The 19,194-nt window shown below is 60.0% G+C and overlaps 1 protein-coding gene across 6 annotated transcripts in view; it reads left to right on the top strand.

The window, feature by feature from the left end:
* TTC7B (tetratricopeptide repeat domain 7B) overlaps positions 1-19,194 on the top strand; it is a 184,837-nt gene that overhangs the window by 84,849 nt on the left and 80,794 nt on the right. For all 6 annotated transcript variants that reach the window (XM_055129801.1, XM_055129806.1, XM_055129803.1 and 3 more), the window contains 2 exons: positions 2,383-2,446; positions 8,100-8,237. In XM_055129801.1, the coding sequence (XP_054985776.1) occupies positions 2,383-2,446; positions 8,100-8,237 (202 nt within the window). The remainder of the gene's footprint in view (positions 1-2,382; positions 2,447-8,099; positions 8,238-19,194) is intronic.

Below are 19,194 nucleotides of genomic sequence, written 5' to 3' on the forward strand. Positions count from 1 at the left end.
GTAGCCAGCCTGCCCTGCGGGTGCTTTGAAATCAGCCCCCAGGTGGCTTTTTGCCCCTAGGGGTGTCAGCGTGGCAGAGCACCGGGCTTGGCTCTCCCGGACCCCAGGTGCCAGGCAACAGTTGCCAACGCTTCAGAGAACAAATATTTAATGACTCACCCCTCTCTCCCTCTCTCTCTCTCCCTCTCTCTCTCTCCCTCTCTCTCTCTCCCTCTCTCTCTTCCTCTCTCTCTTCCTCTCTCTCCCTCTCTCTCTCTCCCTCTCTCTCTTCCTCTCTCTCTCCCTCTCTCTCTCCCTCTCTCTCCCTCTCTCCCTCTCTCTCTTCCTCTCTCCTTCTCTCCCTCCCTCTCTCTCTCCCTCTCTCTCCCTCCCTCTCTCTCCCTCTCTCCCTCTCTCTCTCCCTCACTCTCTCCTTCCCTCTCTCTCCCTCTCTCCCCCTCTCTCTCCCCCTCTCCCTCTCTCTCCCCCTCTCTTTTTCCCTCTCTCTCTCTCCCTCCCTCTCCCCATTTGTGGAGAGTTGAGGAGGGAAGACACCCCATCTCTTTTTTGTTTTGTTTGGGGGTCACACCTGGCGATGCTCAGGGGTTCCTCCTGGCTCTGCACTCAGGAATCACTCCTGGCAGTGCTCGGGGGGCCCTGTGGGATGCTGGGGATCGAACCCCGGTTGACCTTGTGCAGGCAAGGCAAGTGCCCTCCCTGCTGAGCTATGCTCCGGCCCCGGCAGCCCAGCTTTTACACTGCTCCGGAGAGGATATCAGTGTTCTCGGCTTAGTCATCTCCAAGATTACCAGGAATTTTGAAATCACATTTATTTTTTTATTGCTCCCTTCTTGCATTCTGTGAACACCGGTGAAAAAGAGTTTTTGCCAACCGGTGATAACACCCAGCTTTCCTTAGAGTATCCCTGAACTCTCCGTGAGGGCTGGGGGTTGCCACTTGTCCCTCATGATGCTCAAAGGCCAGAAATGGGGTCTGTGGGCTGGAGGTTGGTTTGTCTTTATGAGTTTGTTTGCTTTTTTGTTGATTTTGTATGTTGGGGGCCACACTCAGCAGTGCTCAGGGCAAAGATATATATATTTTTTAATTGAAGCACTGTGAGATAGACCCTTTACAAAGCTGTTCATGGTTTGGGTTCAGTCATACAGTGTTCCAACACCTCTCCCAGTGTCCCCAGGTTCCCTTCCACCACCATCACCCCCCCAAGCCTACCTCTATGGCAGACACCTCTCTCTCTCTCTCTCTCTCTCTCTCTCTCTCTCTCTCTCTCTCTCTCTCCTTTCGGGCATTAAGATTTGCAGTCCAGGCTCTGAAAGAGTGTCATGCATGTCCCTTTACCTCCTTCCAGCACTCGGTTCTTGTCCAGAGTGACCCTCTCCAACTGTCATTGCCGCCGTGGTCTCTTCTCTAACCTGTCACCCCACCACCGCCGTCTCCACTTGTGGCAGCTTCCAACCCTGGGCCAGTCCTCCCGGCCCAGAGCTCATGTTTGAACTTGATTGTTCTCTAACCCTGAACAACACTGAGTTTACGGGACACTGAGGTAGATTCTGCATGCCCTCCCCCAGACCCCCGATAAAACACGTGTTTAGCTCCCGAAATTCTTACAGGACCCTGGAAGTTATCTGGGCCCAACAGTTGCTTCTAATCGCTCACGTGGTGCGGGGGACAGGAGGCCAAGCCCCTGAACCCCCGAGAGGCGGGCAGAGTGCATGCCACGAGGCCAGCCCCCGGAACCCCAGCCAGAAAGCACTAGAAGATGGTGCAGTGGTTAGGGTTCCCGGGGTGCTAGTGGGTTCTGACTGCCCATGATTTAGGCCCCCGAGAATTGGGCGGGGGGAGCAGCAAGAAACAAGTCCTGTGGCCTAAGCAATAGCACAGCGAATAGGACATTTGCCTTGCATGTTGCTGACCCGGGTTCGATTCCCATGGTACTCCATACGTTCCCCCGAGCACCACCAGGAGCACAGAACCAGGAGTAACCCCTGAGCACCGCAGGGTGTGACCCAAATCCAAAAGAAAGAGAGAAGAAAAGAAAGAAGGAAAGAAAGAGAGAAAGAAAGAATGAATGAAAGAAAGAAGTCCCGTCAACGGGGTCCTTGCACCCCGTTGCACCCCAGGCGGGGAGTGGGGTGCCAGGGGGGTCATTGTTCAGGCTCTACGCTTTCCCCCCCCCAGTGTAACTTTTCCCCGCTCCCCGCTCTTCAACTGTGTCATTGAAACGTGCAGGGGCTGTGGATGACCGCAGGGAGGGCGAGTGAGCCCCGGGGCCCGGACCGCCCAGTCTAGCCGAGACGCCTGGAGCGGCCGCGCGGGTTCCTAGGTCAGGTGCGTGTCCTGCCGCTGTGGAAGCTCCGTGTCTCAAAGCCAGTTTTCTCTGCGCAGCATTTTTTGTCCTCAAGAGAACACGGAGGAAGCCCTGCTGCTGCTGCTGATCAGTGAGTCCATGGTGAGTGCCCGGCCGTGAAGTCCAGGGCCCTGGCCCCGCCCCTGGCCCCGCCCCGGCCCCAGGCCCCGCCCCCGGCCCTGCCCAGGCCCTGCCCCCACTGTGTCTTCTTAATAATACAGGCGAGTGTCCAGACCCTTTATCGGGCAGGAGGCTTTATCTCTGTGGGATCCCCGAGGGGGGAAATAAGCAGCAGTTTCCTGGGCCTGAGAGAGCAGAGCGGGTAAGGCACTGGCCTTGCACGCCAGGCGTCGCCCCTGAGCACAGAGCCAGGAGCAGGCCCTGAGCACAGCTGGCTATGATCCAAAGACACGAACAAAACCAACGCCCCCCCGACCGAGCCAGCCGAGGTTTCAGGGCGTCTTCCTTCTTGGAGGGACTCGAAGTGTCCCCTGGCCAGCCTGGACCAGCAGCTTCCCTTCCGCAGCAGCTAGTGTCTGAGTCCCCGCGTTCCCGGCCCGGTGTGGCAGGAGCAGGGAGGCGGTCACCAGGCCAACCTGGAAGGGGAAGCGCCCCCCCCCCCAAAAAAAAGGGGGCCGCCTTTGTGAATCTCCTCAGCCACCTTGACGGGGCGTGCGGGGAGACTGGGGGCCCACTGCTTGTCTGGTGAACCTCCTGCTGCCCCGCCAGTCCGCCCCCTCCCCGCCCCCACCCGCCCGGGACAGCCGGGAGCCGCCGTCCATCTGGCTGGGCAGCCGGCCGGGTTTTCGCCGCCCATCAGATTCCTTTCCCGTGTCTGCTCAGCACCCCGCCAGGCTATCAAGTTTTCAGGCCACAATTTCCTTGCTCATCGTTTTCTGGGTTCCTCCTGCCTGTCGCGAAGGCCTGGTGCCCGGGCCTGAAGCTCTCTGGGGGCCGCGTGGGCTCTTGGGCAAGTGCCCGCGTGCGTCCTGCGCCCCGGAGCCGGAGCGGCTCCAGAGGACCCCGTGGTGCTTGGCGCCCCTCTTCGTGCAGGGGGAGCTGAGAGTGCCCGCTTGCAGGGATGCTGAAGGGCTGCCCCCCACCCCACCCAGCTGTGACACCCCCCTGCCCTACAGGCCCCTCACCCCATCCCAGCTGTGACACCCCCCCCCCGCCCTACAGGCCCCCCACCGCACCCAGCTGTGCCCCCCACCCACCAGCAGGCCGGCGGGGTTGGCAGGAGGGGAGTGAGTCTGGAGGGAGCCTCCGGGTCCGCTCAGGGAAGTAGGGGGCGGGGGTGGGGATGGAGAAGGGCCGTGGGCGCCCCTGTTCTGGGTGGCCCTGCTGGACGCTCGGGTTACTGCTTCTTTTTCCTCAGAGGCCCTTTGACGTCATTGGCCCCTTCCTCTGGACGGAGCCGGTTGCCCCTGGCTCATCTGTCCGCGCCTGTCAGCTGGCAGCTTTGGCCGGTGCCCACACCCTCGTCCCGGCCCTGGCACAAGAGCCCGTGTGAACCCGCTGGCCGCTGGTCCACCCTGCTCGACCCCAGCTCTGCAGGGGTGTGTGTGAGTGTGTGTGTGTATGTGTGCATATGTGTGTATGTGTGTATGTATGTGCGTATGTGTGTATGTGTATTTATGTGTGTGCGTGTATATGTGTGTATGTGTGCATATGTGTATGTGTGCATATGTGTGTATGTGTGTATATGTGTGTGCGTATGTGTGTATGTACGTGTGTATATGTGTGTATGTATGTGTGTATGTGTGTGCATATGTGTGTATGTGTGTGTATGTATGTGTATGTATGTGCGTATGTGTGTATGCGTGCATGTGTGTATATGTGTGTGCATGTGTGTATATGTGTATGTGTGTGTGCATATGTGTGTATGTATGTGTGTATATGTGTGTATGTATGTGTATGTATGTGTGTGTGTGTGCATGCGCACTTGCACGAGGGCAGGGGCTGGCGTCTACACGGCTCCTGACCCTTATTGCACCTTCCCCCCATACTCAGTCCTTTTGGCAAACTTGGTTAGTGGCCAAGTCAAACGTTCTGAAGGCAAGGAGGCCACGGGAGGAGATCAATTTTCTGGGACGCTCCAGATTGAACATCCCCTACCCCCGTGGCCCGATCGTGTGTCCCCGGTTTGGAATTTGAAGCCCACGGGCACATCACCAAAATGCTGGCTCTGAGCGTGCATGCCCCGGGGAGTGCTGGCAGCCGCTCCCTGGCGCCGGGCCTGCAGAGGGTGCGGCCCAGAGATGCCCTCTGAGAGCATGGCGGGCCCAAGTGGTCATGCTCCCCCTATAAATCATCCTGCAACGAGGCAGCTCAAAATCTAAATTAACTTGCCTTTGGAAGCCTTTTCCCATGTTCCTAGGCCCTTTGATTTTCTCCAGTTTTTAGGCAGAAAATGAATGGACTCAGTCTTGAATCAGAATGAAAATTGCTTTGAGAATTGCTCTGTGTGTGTGCGTGCGTGCATGCGCACACGTGTGCACACGTTTATCTGAGAAAATTGTATTTTTTAATGGAGCTCTGACTTGACCTTAGAAGCATAATTTTTCCAGAGTCTCTTCGTTCAAGCCATTTGGCGTGGTATTGCCTTATCAGCATCAAATCAAATTAGCTCTGCCCAGAAGGAAGGGGTTATCAGAGCAATATGCAGCCACGGCTCAGACAGCCTTCTGGCATGCTTAATATTCTGCGGGGCTATTTGACAATCTATATTATGCTTTTTCTAGACACAAAGAGACTTTCTCAAAAAATAAAAAAAAAAAATTGTGGAGCCCAGAGCCATAGTGCAGCAGGTAGGCTCTTGCCTTGCCTGTGGCTGACCTGGGCTGGATCCCTGAGCACTGCCAGGAGGAATTCCTGAGTGCAGAGCCAGGACTAAGCCCTGAGCACCACCGGCTGTGACCCAAAAACAAAGTGAAATAACTTAAGAAAAAAAAAAAGCCTTCAAAATAACCCTTTTTAAAGAAGGAATGCATTTATTATAACTGGAAAGTCTCACGAATAGTATTTTGTTTGGTTTCCTTCCAGGCAGGGGTCTCTGGTTCGTGTCGAGCCCCTGCTGGACAGGTCCCTGGGACAGGGCCGTGGCTGGCAGAGTCCCCAGGCCGGCCGTGTGCAGGGATGGAGCCCTGAGAGCAGGCTCGTGTCCGGGAGTCCCTCTGCAGGGAGGGCCCTGCCTTGCATATTCTTCCTTGACATTTCAGCTGACAGCAAGGGCCCTGGGCTCACTGGGGAGGCAGCCGGCCACTCTCAGAGAGAGGAGGGGGGTCCCCACCCGCTGCAGGTCTCAGTGCAATGACGCCCCTCCCCCCTCCCCTTGCTCAGGCACCGCCCACCCTGCCCTGCCCACTACTTTCCCGAGTCTGACTCCAGATGGGTGGGGGGGGGAAGGGGGGAGGGCCAGAGGAGGCTCCACTGGGGAGACCCCCCGCGCCCACCCCACTCCGCAGTCCCTGCTTGGCCGTCAGCACAGGCGTCTGGGAAGGGCTCAGGGATGCGGGGTCTTCCCTTCCCCTCCCGCTAGTAAAGGATGGAGCCCCCAGGCCCTGCCTTTCCTTGGGGCCGTGCCCAGCCCAGAGCAGCCCCTGCCCGCGGGGCGCAGCCTCTGACACCCCGAGTCAGGCCCCAGGGCTGCTGCCAGAACCCAAGTGCCTTAGTCTGTGTCGTGGCTGTCACCACTCTGGGCAGCCTCTCACCCCCCCAACCCCTGCCCTGGGCCCCCAGGGCCAGGAAGAGCCATTAGCTAGGAGAGCGACAGGTAGCGCAGCCTTCCCTGATCCCGAGCTCCTCCCAGGGAGGAGAAACAGACGGTACCGTGTCTCGAAGAATCTGCAGAGAAACCCAGTTTCCAAAGGCACTGTAGAGAGCACTTGCCGGCGAGCAGCGGAGGCCGGCGAGTCTGCGCGTGGGGGCGCCATGTCCTTCGTGGCCGTGTCTTTCTCGACCCGGCGCTGCCTCCTACGGCCTCCGCCGCCCGAAGCCAGCCTGGCCTAGGGGTGTGGGCAGGCACCCGTGAGGGAGCCCCGTGCAGGGGGAGGTGTGGGGGAGGCCCCAGTGCCCTGGAGCAGAGCTGTGGGCAGCAGGGCCGGCTGTGGACCAGGCCTGGCATGAGTGCTGTGTCTCCGTGGCCCTCGTGGCTGCTTCTCAGTGCCCACCACGGGACAGGGGCGCCTGGCCCCCCTCAGGGATGGTGCTGGGGGCTGGGGGGTTTCCATGGAAGGACAGCCCAGGTGACAAGCCGCTTCCTCAGATACTAGGGCCGGGGGGGCGGGGGGCTCCACCGCTGCTCTGCTCCGTATGACAGCCTGGCCACGGCCTGCTGACGCCTGTCCCCTCTCTCCCATCGTCCCTCCTGCTCCTCCGTCTCTGTCCATCCCTCTCCTCCTCCCTGTCTCTCTGTCCATCCCTCTCCTCCTCCCTGTCTCTGTCCATCCCTCTCCTCCCTGTCTCTGTCCATCCCTCTCCTCCCTGTCTCTCTCCATCCCTCTCCTCCTCCCTGTCTCTCTCCATCCCCCTCCTCCCTGTCTCTCCATCCCTCTCCTCCCTGTCTCTCTCCATCCCTCTCCTCCTCCCTGCCTTTCTCCATCCCTCTCCTCCTCCCTGTATCTCTCCATCCCTCTCCTCTTCCCTGTCTCTCTCTCCATCCCTCTCCTCCTCCCTGTCTCACTCCATCCCTCTCCTCCCTGTCTCTCTCCATCCCTCTCCTCCTCCCTGTCTCTCTCCATCCCTCTCCTCCTCCCTGTCTCACTCCATCCCTCTCCTCCTCCCTGTCTCACTCCATCCCCCTCCTCCCTGTCTCTCCATCCCTCTCCTCCCTGTCTTTCTCTCCATCCCTCTTCTCCTCCCTGCCTTTCTCCATCCCTCTCCTCCTCCCTGTCTCTCTCCATCCCTCTCCTCCTCCCTGTCTCTCTCTCCATCCCTCTCCTCCCTGTCTTTCTCTCCATCCCTCTTCTCCTCCCTGCCTTTCTCCATCCCTCTCCTCCTCCCTGTCTCTCTCCATCCCTCTCCTCCTCCCTGTCTCTCTCTCCATCCCTCTCCTCCCTGTCTCTCTCTCCATCCCTCTCCTCCCTGTCTCTCTCCATCCCTCTCCTCCTCCCTGTCTCCCTCTCTATCCCTCTCCTCCCTGTCTTTCTCTCCATCCCTCTCCTCCTCCCTGTCTCTCTCCATCCCTCTCCTCCTCCCTGTCTCTCTCTCCATCCCTCTCCTCCCTGTCTTTCTCTCCATCCCTCTTCTCCTCCCTGCCTTTCTCCATCCCTCTCCTCCTCCCTGTCTCTCTCCATCCCTCTCCTCCTCCCTGTCTCTCTCTCCATCCCTCTCCTCCCTGTCTCTCTCTCCATCCCTCTCCTCCCTGTCTCTCTCCATCCCTCTCCTCCTCCCTGTCTCCCTCTCTATCCCTCTCCTCCCTGTCTTTCTCTCCATCCCTCTCCTCCTCCCTGTCTCTCTCTCCATCCCTCTCCTCCTCCCTGTCTTTCTCTCCATCCCTCTCTTCCTCCCTGTCTCTCTCCATTCCCCTCCTCCTCCCAATCTTGCCCTCTCTCACTCTTCTCTCTCTTTCTCCTCTCCCTCTTTCTCTCTCTACCTCCCTCTTTCTCACTCCCTCTTTCTCCCTGCCTCTGTCTCTCTCCCTCTCTCTCCCTCTGCCTCCCTCTGTCTCTGTCTCTCCCTCTCTCTCTCTGTCTGTCTCTGTCTCTGTCTATCTCTGTCCCTAACTCCCCCCTGCCCACCCACCCCCTTTCAGGCCAACCGGGACGCGGTGCTGAGCCGCACCCCCGAGCACCGGGACGACCGCCTCATCAGCCTGCAGAGCGCCTCGGTGGTGTACGACCTGCTGACCATCGCCCTGGGGAGGAGAGGCCAGTACGAGATGCTGTCGGAGGTGCGTGCTCCCGGGAGGGTGGCCCCGTGGCCCTGTCACTTCCTGCTCCTTGGGAACTGGGAGCGGCGGTGGGCACGGTCAGCTGCGTGCGTCCTCCGTGCCGGTTCCCCAGGCCCCCAGCTCCTGCCACGCGCTGTGGCTCGCCGTGTAAATCAGGGCTGCTTGGCGTGAGAGTCTCGGGGTCTCCGGCCGGTTCGGACGAGACCCAGAGTCCAGAGCCCTGTGCTGTTTGGGCGTCGGGTCCCCACTGCCGCCAAGTGGGCGTCCACCGCAAGAGCCCATGTGTTGGCCGACAGCCGCTCTGCACGCGGCCTGTTGGTCTGTTTCTGCGCGTCCACACGGCAGGCCGCGCCCGGGGCAGGCCAGGGGCCGTGATGGAGCAGAGGTCCCTGCCGGCAGCCTGCGTGCACCCAGTGCGCTGGGGCTCCGTGCCCTGAGGGGTGGGAGGGCCTCCCCCTGGGGGGGTCTGCTGTGCCCAGCCCCCTGCAGGCAGGGGCTTCTCCCAGACTCTGCCCCAGGTCACGCGGCCGCCTGCAGCCTCGGGGACACTAGTGTCCTGCAGCCCTCCCTCTCGGGGCGCGTCCAGGGACCCTGCAGGACAGCTGAGCCGGGCCAGCGGGCACGGAGCCTGGGACTCGCCTCCCTCCAGACGGGTGGGAGGGGGCGTCAGAGGGCCAGGGGTCCACAGGGGCTGGCAGGCCGGGTGGCATCTGCGCTCTCCCGCCTGCCGGCTTCTCGTGCCCCGAGACAGAGTCTCTGGGGCGCCCGTCCCCCGCTGAAGCCTGTCCCGGCTGGCTGGCAGCCCCGGCTGGCCAGAGCTTCCCTAGACCGGGCTCCGGGGACCGTGTTGTCACCCAGGCGCCTCCCGTCCCGGTGTCACGTGGAGTCCCCACCCTGGGCCGGTGACCCGGGCAGGCCCCGGCTCCTCCTGCCGTGTGTGCGGGGACTGAGCTTCAGAGGACCAGTCCCGGCCAGTCGGCAAACCCCTGAGGACCGAAGGCTCCGCACCGGGTCACCCGACGCCCCATGTCCATTCAGGAGGCCTGTGGGCCTGACCCCCAGCCCTGCCGAGAGTTGGGGGTCGCCCCTGAGCGCTGTCCAGTGGGGCCCCCGAACCATTGGCGGCCGTAGGACAGGCGCCCAGTGACCACGGGACCCCAGGACGCCTTCGCCAGCGGGAAGCCCTTCCCCGCCCCTCTCTCCCCTCGCCCCCGTCAGCGGCTCATCTGCTGCCGGACTCTGCATTTCCCTCTTGGGGGCATTTTGGACTAACGGGACCACCCAGGCGGGGCCCTCTCCCCTGAGATCCTTTCCCCGGAACCCCCCGTGCGTGCGGGCCAGGCCCACGGGGGCAGCGGGCAGTGCCGCTCGGCTCTCGGCCCCGCGACCCCGGGAGGCCCCCCGCACAGTCCACCCATCACTCAGTGGGCGTTTGGCTCCAGCCAAAGGTGTTGCTGTGGGGTGACTGGATTTTACGCCCCCCCCCCTCGGCTTCCAGAGCCCCTGCGCCCCCCCCCACCCGGGGAGCAGCTCCCCTCCCAGTTCCTCCTCTCCTCGTCTTCCTCCCTGCTCCCTCCTCCTCCCCATGGGCTGCCTGGCTCCTCTCCCTGCCACCGGCGCCAGCCCCGAAGCCCTGCTGGAGAACGTAGCCGACCACGCAGGCCCACGGGGGCAGGGAGGGTCGTTTGGGGCCCCTCCGCGTTCGAGAAACCCCTCCGTGCGCCCACATTAATGAACTGTGTAACTCCAGCAAGGGCAGGAGGGCGTCGAAACTGCTTCCTGAGGCTACTCGCCGCCCTTCCGCTTCCCTTCTCTGACACCCCCCACCCCCCGCCCTCACCCCCCTGCCATCTCAGCAGCCTGGACACGGGCCCCAGAGCCAGGGGGAGCAGACTTGAGCCTCTGGGTGTCTGTCGCTGGCCTCTGGGACCCCAGGGCCTTGACACGCACCCACCTGGCGAACACTGACCGGTGCAGGTGGCATCCGAGGGGAGCGTGTTTGAGGCCCCCCGGAGCCCAGCTTCTGGAGCAGGTGGGGGGGGCCGCTGGGCCGTCCCTTCCCCACCCAGGGGGCACAGGAGATGCCATGCACAGGGAGAAGAGCAGGGCGTGCCGATGTGGGCTTCTGGCTTTGAGTCGCTCTAGTTCTGGAAGATGGGCTACACAAGAAGCCAGCTAGTCCACTTCACGAAGGCCAGTGCACCTGGCCAGCACAGGGCAGTGCAGGCCAGAGGGGCCGGCTGAGGGAACTGAGATGGACGAGGAGTGTGGGGCATGGAGAGGGACAGGAGGCTGCCTGGGCAGACCCTCCAGTGCCATATTGTCAGGCCCAGGTGGCTCGGGGCTGACCTTGCCTGTTCCCTCACGGCCCCACTGGGTGGGTGCCCATGAGTGGGTCCTCCCCCTGCTGCCACTGGAACTTCCTTCATGGCTGACCAGTAGACCCCCCCGCCCCCCCCGCTTACACGCCTCTCCGTGTTCCTGTCCCCACCTGATGCCAGCGTGTTCCCCTCAGGGCCCTGGGCACCGTCCCCTCTTCCTGATTTCCCTCCCCGTCCTGACCTGAGCTCCTGGACCCTCCTGCACTACGATGGGCAGGGGGTGTCTGTGCTCTGCTGCCCCGCCTGCCCCACCTTCACGTCTTTCCTCCCGTCCTTGGCACCTTTGGGTACAGCGACGGCCTCTCAGGGGCTGTGGTGGGGGCGAGAACCGTGTCCCGGAAGACCGGCCCCTCGTTCCCCGGGCTGTTCCTTCACTGGCTGGGTGGAGATGACCAGCTCCACACACCCGCCCAGGCGAGCACCCCTCGCCCTGGCCGATGTCCATCGAAGCCCACCGTTTGCCCTAGCGCCGGCACGGGGAGTTTTCGTGTTTCTTTGTTTTTTTTTTGCCTTTGGGATCACACCCAGCGATGCACAGGGGTTACTCCTGGTTCAGGCACTCGGGAATGACTCCCGGCCGTGCTCAGCGGGTCATATGGGATGCCGGGGGTCGAACCCAGGTCGGCTGCATGCAAGGCAAACGCCCTCCCCGCTGTGCTATCGCTCCAGCCCAGAGTTTTCATATTTTGAAAGACTAATTGGGATCCCCACTGAAAGGCTTGTGTAGGAAGAACCCCCCCCCCTCCCGCACACACACACACACGTACCCCACACCCAGCCCCTTCCCCGTTTGAAACAGGCCCGTGAGCGGCAGCCCGTGCCAAGGGAGGCTGAGCCTGGCGCCCTCTGCTTCCTGAGTGACCGCGGTGGCTCCTGCGCCACGGAATGTCACGGGGTTGTCCTTGAAGCCGTGCCGGTCTCCCCCCCCCCGTGCGTGGACACGCGGCTCCCAAGGCAGGGATGAACCTTTCTCTTTCCCGCGTGGAAGTCGTGTTCTTGGGCTTCGGGTGGATCTCAGAGACCCCGGGGCCGACTGGCCGGTGCCGGAATCCTGGGGACATCGGCACGACCCCAGCGCTGGTACAGGTTTCACCTGGGAATCGGTGTCCAGAAGCATCTAAGTGGGTCGACCATGAGCTGGCGACAGCTCCCTGCGGCACAGACCCTGCCTCTGGCCCACATCGGGTCCCGGCAAGAGCGTGGCCGTGGGCTCTGGGGAAACAGAGGCAGGGCTTGCTGCATGGCCGGCGTCCAGTGACGGCTTGCCGGAGGGACCCGCTTCTCTTCTCTTTCCCTCGGCTTCGGAGGGCCTCTCACTCCTGGCCGTGCAGTCAGCGGCGTTTCTCCGTGAGTCCCTCAACGGTCAGGGGGCTGGAGCCATAGCACAGCGGGTAGGGCATTTGTCTTGCACGCGGCCAACCCGGGTTCAATTCCCAGCATCCCATATGGTCCCCCGAGCACCGCCAGGAGTGATTCCTGAGTGCAGAGCCAGGAATAAACCCTGTGCATCACTGGGTGTGACCCAAAAAGCAAAAAAAAAAAGAATTAGCAGTCAGTGGGATGGGCAGTGCCAGTCTCAGCTGGGGCCCATCTGTGGGATGGGCCTGACCTCACCCCGGGAGACACAGAGGACCCTCTCCCGGCCATTGAGGCTGCCTGAGCCCCCCGTGAATATTCCCAGATTTTCCCATCACCTCAGCACAAACTCTGTGCCGGGGAACGATGTTTCCCCACCCGTCCCGCAGCCCGTCCTCGCTGGCTCTGGGTTTGTCTCAGGAGTCGTGCCACGCGTGCTTCAGTCGAGCTCGGTGCCTGCAGCCAATGGTTGGCCGGGCTCAGTCACGCGCGAGCACAGAGAACGGACCCGGGGCCGAGCCCGCGGCGCGCCATCTGCCACTGCTGCGTTCCCCACGGGCGCGCCGGCAGCCGTGTGGCTCGGTTCCGCCTGGGCTGGCTCCCAGGAAGCAGCTGCCGCGGGCGCTGGCCTCCCTGCCTCCCGGTTCCTGTTTCCCCGCTCTGCTCTGGACCTTGTCTCGGAGGGGTGCGAGGCTGGGCGAGGCGGGGTGCGCCCGCTGAGCAGAGGGGCTCAGCTCACCCTCGGGGGTCGTGCGCTCCTCTCCGTTCCCGTCTGGGTAGCAGGAGAGACTCAGTGCGGTCAGCCGCAGCCAGCTGCCATCTCTCCCGGCCCGGGGAGCCACACGCAAGGCCGTGGGGTGGGCCCGGCTCTCCCCTTCCTTCTGTCTGTGGGTTCCCGAGAAGGGGAATTAGATACCACGGTTCTTAGCTTTGAAAAACTGAACTGTCAAAGCCCCAGCTGCTTGCTGGGTAGGTAGAACGGGAGAGGAAAGTTGCCACGGCATTTTCATTGGAGAAATTCACACTCTTTTTTTTTTTTTTTAAATTTATTTATTTTTAATTAGAGAATCACCGTGAGGGTACAGTTACAGATTTATACACTTTTGTGCTTATACTTCCCTCATACAAAGTTTGGGAACCCATCCCTTCACCAGTGCCCATTCTACACCACCCGTAAACCCAGTGTCCCTCCCACCCTCCCCAATCCCATCTCCCCCCCACCCCACCCTGCCACTGTGGCAAGGCATTCCCTTCTGTTTTCTCTCTCTAATTAGCTGTTGTGGTTTGCAATAAAGGTGTTGAGTGGCCGCTGTGCTCAGTCTCTAGCCCTCATTCAGCCCGCAACTCCCTTCCCCCACATGGCCTTCGACTACAATGTAGTTGGTGATCGCTTCTCTGAGTTGACCTTTCCCCGGAACGTGAGGCCAGCCTCGAAGCCATGGAGTCAACCTCCTGGTACTTATTTCTACAGTTCTTGGGTGTTAGTCTCCCACTCTGTTATTCTATATACCATAGATGAGTGCAATCTTTCTATGTCTGTCTCTCTCTTTCTGACTCATTTCACTCAGCATGAAACTTTTCATGCCCATCCACTTGACTACAAAATTCTTGACCTCCTTTTTTCTAACAGCTGCATAATATTCCATTGTATAGATGTACCAAAGTTTCCTCAACCAGTCATCCGTTCTGGGGCATTCGGGTTTTTTCCAGATTCTGGCTATTGTAAACAGTGCTGCGATGAACATACATGTGCAGATGTTGTTTCGATTGTACTTTTTTGCCTCTCTGGGATATATTCCCAGCAGTGGTATTGCTGGGTCAAATGGGAATTCAATATCTAATTTTTTGAGAGTCGTCCATATTGTTTTCCAGAAGGGCTGAACCAGTCGGCATTCCCACCAGCAGTGAAGAAGGGTCCCTTTCTCCCCACATCCTCTCCAACAGCGGTTGCTTTTGTTCTTTTGGATGTGTGCTAGTCTCTGTGGTGTGAGGTGGTATCTCAAAGTTGTTTTGATCTGCATCTCTCTGATGATTAGTGATGCAGAGCACTTTTTCATGTGCCTTTTGGCCATTCGTATTTCTTCCTTGGTAAAGTTTCTGTTCATTTCTTCGCCCCATTTTTTGATGGGGTTGGATGTTTTCTTCTTGTAGAGTTCAACCAGTGCTTTATATACCATTGATATCAACCCCTTATCTGATGGGTATTGGAAATTCACACTCTTTTTGTTTGATTGCATGCATTTTATTTTTCATAGAGTTGTTCACAATGGTTCATTACAGATCATGTTCAAACACCAATCCCACCCCCCAGCACCTTCCCACCACCATAAGAGGGAAGTGTGTGAAGGTCGTTGTGTTTCATCCTGGAGCCATTGAAGCCCTTGTATAAGAGATTACAGGCATGTGTGTTAAACCCAAACAAATGTGCGCTACTTGGGGCACATCAGTGGGCTAGAGGATGAGAGGTTTCGAGACCGCGTGCTCTAGGATGTTCTGTGTTGATCTTTCAGGAGCTTTAGTTTATAGTCTCTGGGTCTTGCCCGTAGATGAAACTATATGGTGCTGGGAGCAGTTTGTGGGTATGACTGCCAAGCTACTGGAAAACTGGGGAGCTGGGGGGAGGAGGCCCAGTCCTGTTCCAAGCGAGCTTGGAGATCTTGGTCCTGGTCCTGGGTCCCGCATACCTTGGTTTTTCTGCAGGTTCTCTCGTAGGTGGGGCTTGTCCAAGCGTGTGGACGGTGGCCTTGAGCATGGCTGAGGTTGAGTTCTGGAGGTTTTCGGCTGCCGAGGTTCCGCTTGGGGTGGGGAGGGAAACTCAACCAGCCCCCCATCAAGTTGCCCCGGTGAAGACAGCCTGGCGCGGGGTCAGGGAAATTCACATTCTTAAGTAAGTACTTTTATTTATTTATTTTTTGGTAATACAGGTCTGTTTGTGAGAGGCCTGGGATTCATCTGTGGGCAGATAACATTTTGCTTCATCTGTGTTCCAAGCATTTTCTCACAGCACCGCTGATGGCAAATAATAATGACAATAAACACTAATGTTCATACACAAAACGATTTTCAGCTCCGGGGCTGTGGAAGGAAGGGCCCCCTGGCCCTGGTTTGAGGATTTCTCCTTTAGCCACTTCCCGTCTCTCCACACTTCAGACCCTTTGCATTTCTCTGCCCTCCCCGTAGCACCCTGTGGCCTGTCCATGCTCCCGCCTCCCCGAGAATGGGTCTGAGAGCTGCCTCCATCCAACCCCTGGTGAGCCCCGTTTTTATTTTCCACTTCTCTGGGCCACACACTTCAGCTCCTTCCTTCCCTTCCTCCGCCCCCTGGCCCCTGGCCTCCTCCTCTGGGTGTGAGGGCTGGACGGTTGCCTGCAGGGCTACACCCTGGCCTTCCCGTCTGAGCAGAGACAGAACAGAGACCCCCCAGGGCAGGCGGGAGAGGGCCGGGACAGGGCCGGGACGCCAGGCCTTGAATTCATTCCTGAGGCAGGGAGAGGAGCTCCCGCCGGCGGCCGGCAGATGGAGCAGCAGCGTCTATCTACATGGCCCGAGCCCCCGGAGCTGCCCTTGCACTTGCCCGGCTTGCTCAGAGGGTGGCCCCCAGGTGCGGCCTGTGGGAGCAGCCCGCTCCCCCCCGCCCAGTTGCAGTGGCAGCCTTCCACGCCAGCGCCTGCCACAGCGCCAAAGCGCCAGGGCAGCCCTTGGCTCAGGGGGTCGCTGTCCTAAGGTGGGAAGAGACCAGGGGAGGGGACACGGCCTCAGAGCTGGCCTCTTGCAGGCCCCGGTTCAGGGGAGCCTCCCCCAGACCAAGCTCTGGCCGGGGTCAGGCACCTCAGCTCAGACCCCGACCAGGGGTCCCCTGGGACTTGGCTCACCTTCCTGGACGCTGCCACAGCCCGTTTCTCCCCCCCGCTGTCACCTGAGCTTCACAGTTTCAGTTAACGGGGAAGCGAGGGCTCCGAGCTGAGCGTCCTAGGCCAAGTCTGCCACCCTGGGACCCTGACAGCCTCGGTTTCCCCCTCTGTCGGGTGGGAGGGGGCCAGCTGGACTCAGATCTCCACGCGCGCACTGAGGTTGCCCTGCTGCCTGGCTCTCCCAGGGTCCATGTTACTCAGTTTCTCCACCTGGAAAGTTAAACATGCCACGGCATTATCCCTCTGCAGCATGGTAACAGACAAACATGGCTGCGAGCTACAAGGAATCACGCCTGAAACTGCCCCGTCACGAAGGAGAGATGTTCCTAGCCTGTGGAGGCGTCTGCGTCAGGGCAGCGTTCCGACGGGGCCTGCCTGCCTGGGGGGGGGCAGGGGGAGGAAGCTGGCTCTGGACTGCAGACAAGCCCCCCGCAGGAGGGGGATCTGCTCCTGCGACCCCCGTCCCTGACCCTGTGAGTTGGGGGATACAGACACTCACTCATAGACCCCCCAAAACAGACCCCAACTCCTTTGTGCCATGGGACTGTGCAGCTCTCTGCTGGGGCCCGGCGTGTGCCACCCGCCTCCACCTGCCCGCCTGGTGGTTGCCGAATCCTCCCCTGGTGCCCTTTCACCCCAAGTGTCAACCTGCGGCAGGGCTGCGCTGAGGGAGGGGGCGAAGGGTAGCCTCTGAGGGGATCTGAGGTGAGGTAAGTATAAGTGAGTGTGAGCTGAATCTGAGGTGAACGTGAGGTGAATATGAGGCAAGAATGAAGCAAGTATGAAGCTAGTGTAAGAGGAAAATGGGGTGCGTGTGGGGTGCATGTGAGGTAAGTCTGGGTGAGTATAAGGTGAGTGGGGGGGAAATATGAGGGGAGTGTCGGGGGAGTGGGGAGTGTGAGGTGAGTGTGGGTGAGTGTGAGGTGATAGTGGGGTGAACGTGGGGAAAATGGGATGAGTATAGGGTAAGTGTGGGGCAAGTCTGAGGTGAGTCTGAGGTGAGTGTAGGCAGGTATGAGGTGAGTGTGGGGTGAGTGTGAGGGTGACTGAGGTGAGTGGGGTATGGGCTGAGTGTAGTATGAGGTGAGTGTGGGGTGAGTATGAGGGTGTGAGGTGGATATGGGGTGAGTGTGAGGTGAGTGTGAGGTGAGTGTGGGTGAGTGTGGGGTGTGGGGTGGCGTGAGTGTGAGGCGAGTGTAAGGCAAGTGTGAGGTGAGTGTGGGGCAAGTGTGGGATGAGTGTGAGGTTGTGGGGTGAATGTGAGTGGGGTGTGGGGTGAGTGTGAGGTGAGTGTGAGTGAATGTGAGATGAGTGTGGGTGAGTGTGAGGTGAGCGTGGGTGAGTGTGAGGGTGTGAGGTAGATGTGGGGTGAGTGTGAGGTGAGTGTGAGGTGAGTGTGGGGTGTGGGGTGAGTGTGAGGGTGTGGGGCGAGTATGAGGCGATAGTGAGGCGAGTGTGAGCCAAGTGTGAGGTGACTATGGCTCTTGCACTGGCCTGAGGAAACCCAGAAAACTCTTCCCCGGTAGCTGGTTCTTGATTCGGAACAGACCGTTTCAGCCGCTGAGCTCCTGTAGTTCGCCAGGAAACAGTTGATACTCACCGTTCGCCTTAGCAGAAGGAGGAAGCGCAGCGCGGAAACACTGAAGCGTTTCTGTGTATACTTAAGCACTTGGCTGTAGCGTACTCACAGAGTCGAGTCGTCAGAACAGACCTCATGCGGGCCTGTGCTCCCCTTGTCACTCGTCCTTCCCCCCACCCCAGGGCCCCTGCACACCCACCTTGTACCTCCCCGGGTCCGGGAGCCCCTGTGAGCTGTCCGACATCACGGTTTAGCCGATTTTTGTGAGGGCAGGTTTCCCCTTAAACATGTAACACAATCTATCCTCTATCTCTCTGTAAGTACCACTGAAAGTTCTGGAACTCTTTTCTCTCCCCCTCCCCACCCCCCCACCGCCTCACTCTTGTTTCCCTTCCACTTTGTCCTCCTCTCTGTGGCCCTCTAGTCCCTACAGAACTCCCGGCCATTTCCTCTCCATCCCCAGGCCCTGCCCTGTGGCCTCCTCAGAACACGCTTCTGAGGTGACCTGGTCTCCGCCCCAGACTCCAGCCCTTTCTCTCGAGTGTCCTTTCTCCCCGTGGCCACATGGCTGATTCGCGCTGCGTCCGTCTTGGCCATCTGGGACTGGCGTATCGGATCCATTTCTAAGAGGCTCACTACTCCCTCGACCACCTCTGGCATCCTTCCTCTTCAAACGGAAACTGTCCCTCTGAAAGAAGGACCCGTGCCCCCCCCACCCCCCAACCCTCGACACCCACCATTCTATTTCCTGTCCCTGTGACTTTACTCTCAGTAGCTCTGAAGTGGAGCCCGACAACATTGATCTTTTTCCCCCGCTACTTTATTTCGACGACACCGTTTCCTCGGGGTTCATCCGTGTTGTAGCAAGGGTCAGGGCGTCCAGCCCTCTAAGACTGGGAGCTCTTCCCCGTGTGGGCCGACCAACTTTGACTGACAGACAGACACGGGTGGCTGCCCCGTTCGGGGCTCGTGAGCGACGCCGCAGTGGCCGGGGGCGCGGGTATCCGAGCCCCCGCTTTCCCGCCTGCAGGGATGGGGGTGTCTGCGCCAGCATCGTGCTGTTTTGAATAACCGTGGCTCTGTGGTATACTCGAAACCATAACATGTGGGGCCTCCGGCTTTGTTTCTCCTCAAGATTGCTTAGAGTCCCTGGGGGTTCTGCATGCATTTTACAGTGAGTTTTGCTATTTCTGCTTAAAAAAAAAAAAATGAAGTGCTACTGGGGCTTCGAGAGGGGCCACGCTGAATGGATGCGGCTGGTCCTGACTCAGAGGATTGTGTCTGCATCTCTCCGTGTCGCGCTCCAGCTCGGACACTCAGACGCCTGCCCCTCGTTGGCCCTCCGGGCGCTTCGGAATCACCGAGTTCCTTCCACAGCGGGGTTGCCAGGGAGCCACCAGTCCGCCGCGCCCCCCGGCTCCTTCCCTCTCTGCCTGCCACGTGGGAGAGATGGGAGAGTGTGTGTGTGTGTGTGTGTGTGTGTGTGTGTGTGTGTGTGTGTGTGTGTGTGTTGGGGAGGGGGGTCCTGTCATCGCTGCACCTCTGCAGCCAGCCCGGTCCCTGGTGCCCTCCCTGTGCGCGTGCATCTCTGTGCCCTGGTCCTGGGGTCTGGAGCATGTCCCGCGTCACTCCCTCGGGCCTCCAGTCTGGCTGCTGATCCCCGGCCCGTTCCTCCCTCCCTCCCGCTGTCTCTGCGCACTTGTGGGGAAGAGGGTTTCTCAGAACGGGCC

This window comes from Sorex araneus, chromosome 3 (genome assembly GCF_027595985.1).
Source record: "Sorex araneus isolate mSorAra2 chromosome 3, mSorAra2.pri, whole genome shotgun sequence".
NCBI lineage: Eukaryota > Metazoa > Chordata > Mammalia > Eulipotyphla > Soricidae > Sorex > Sorex araneus.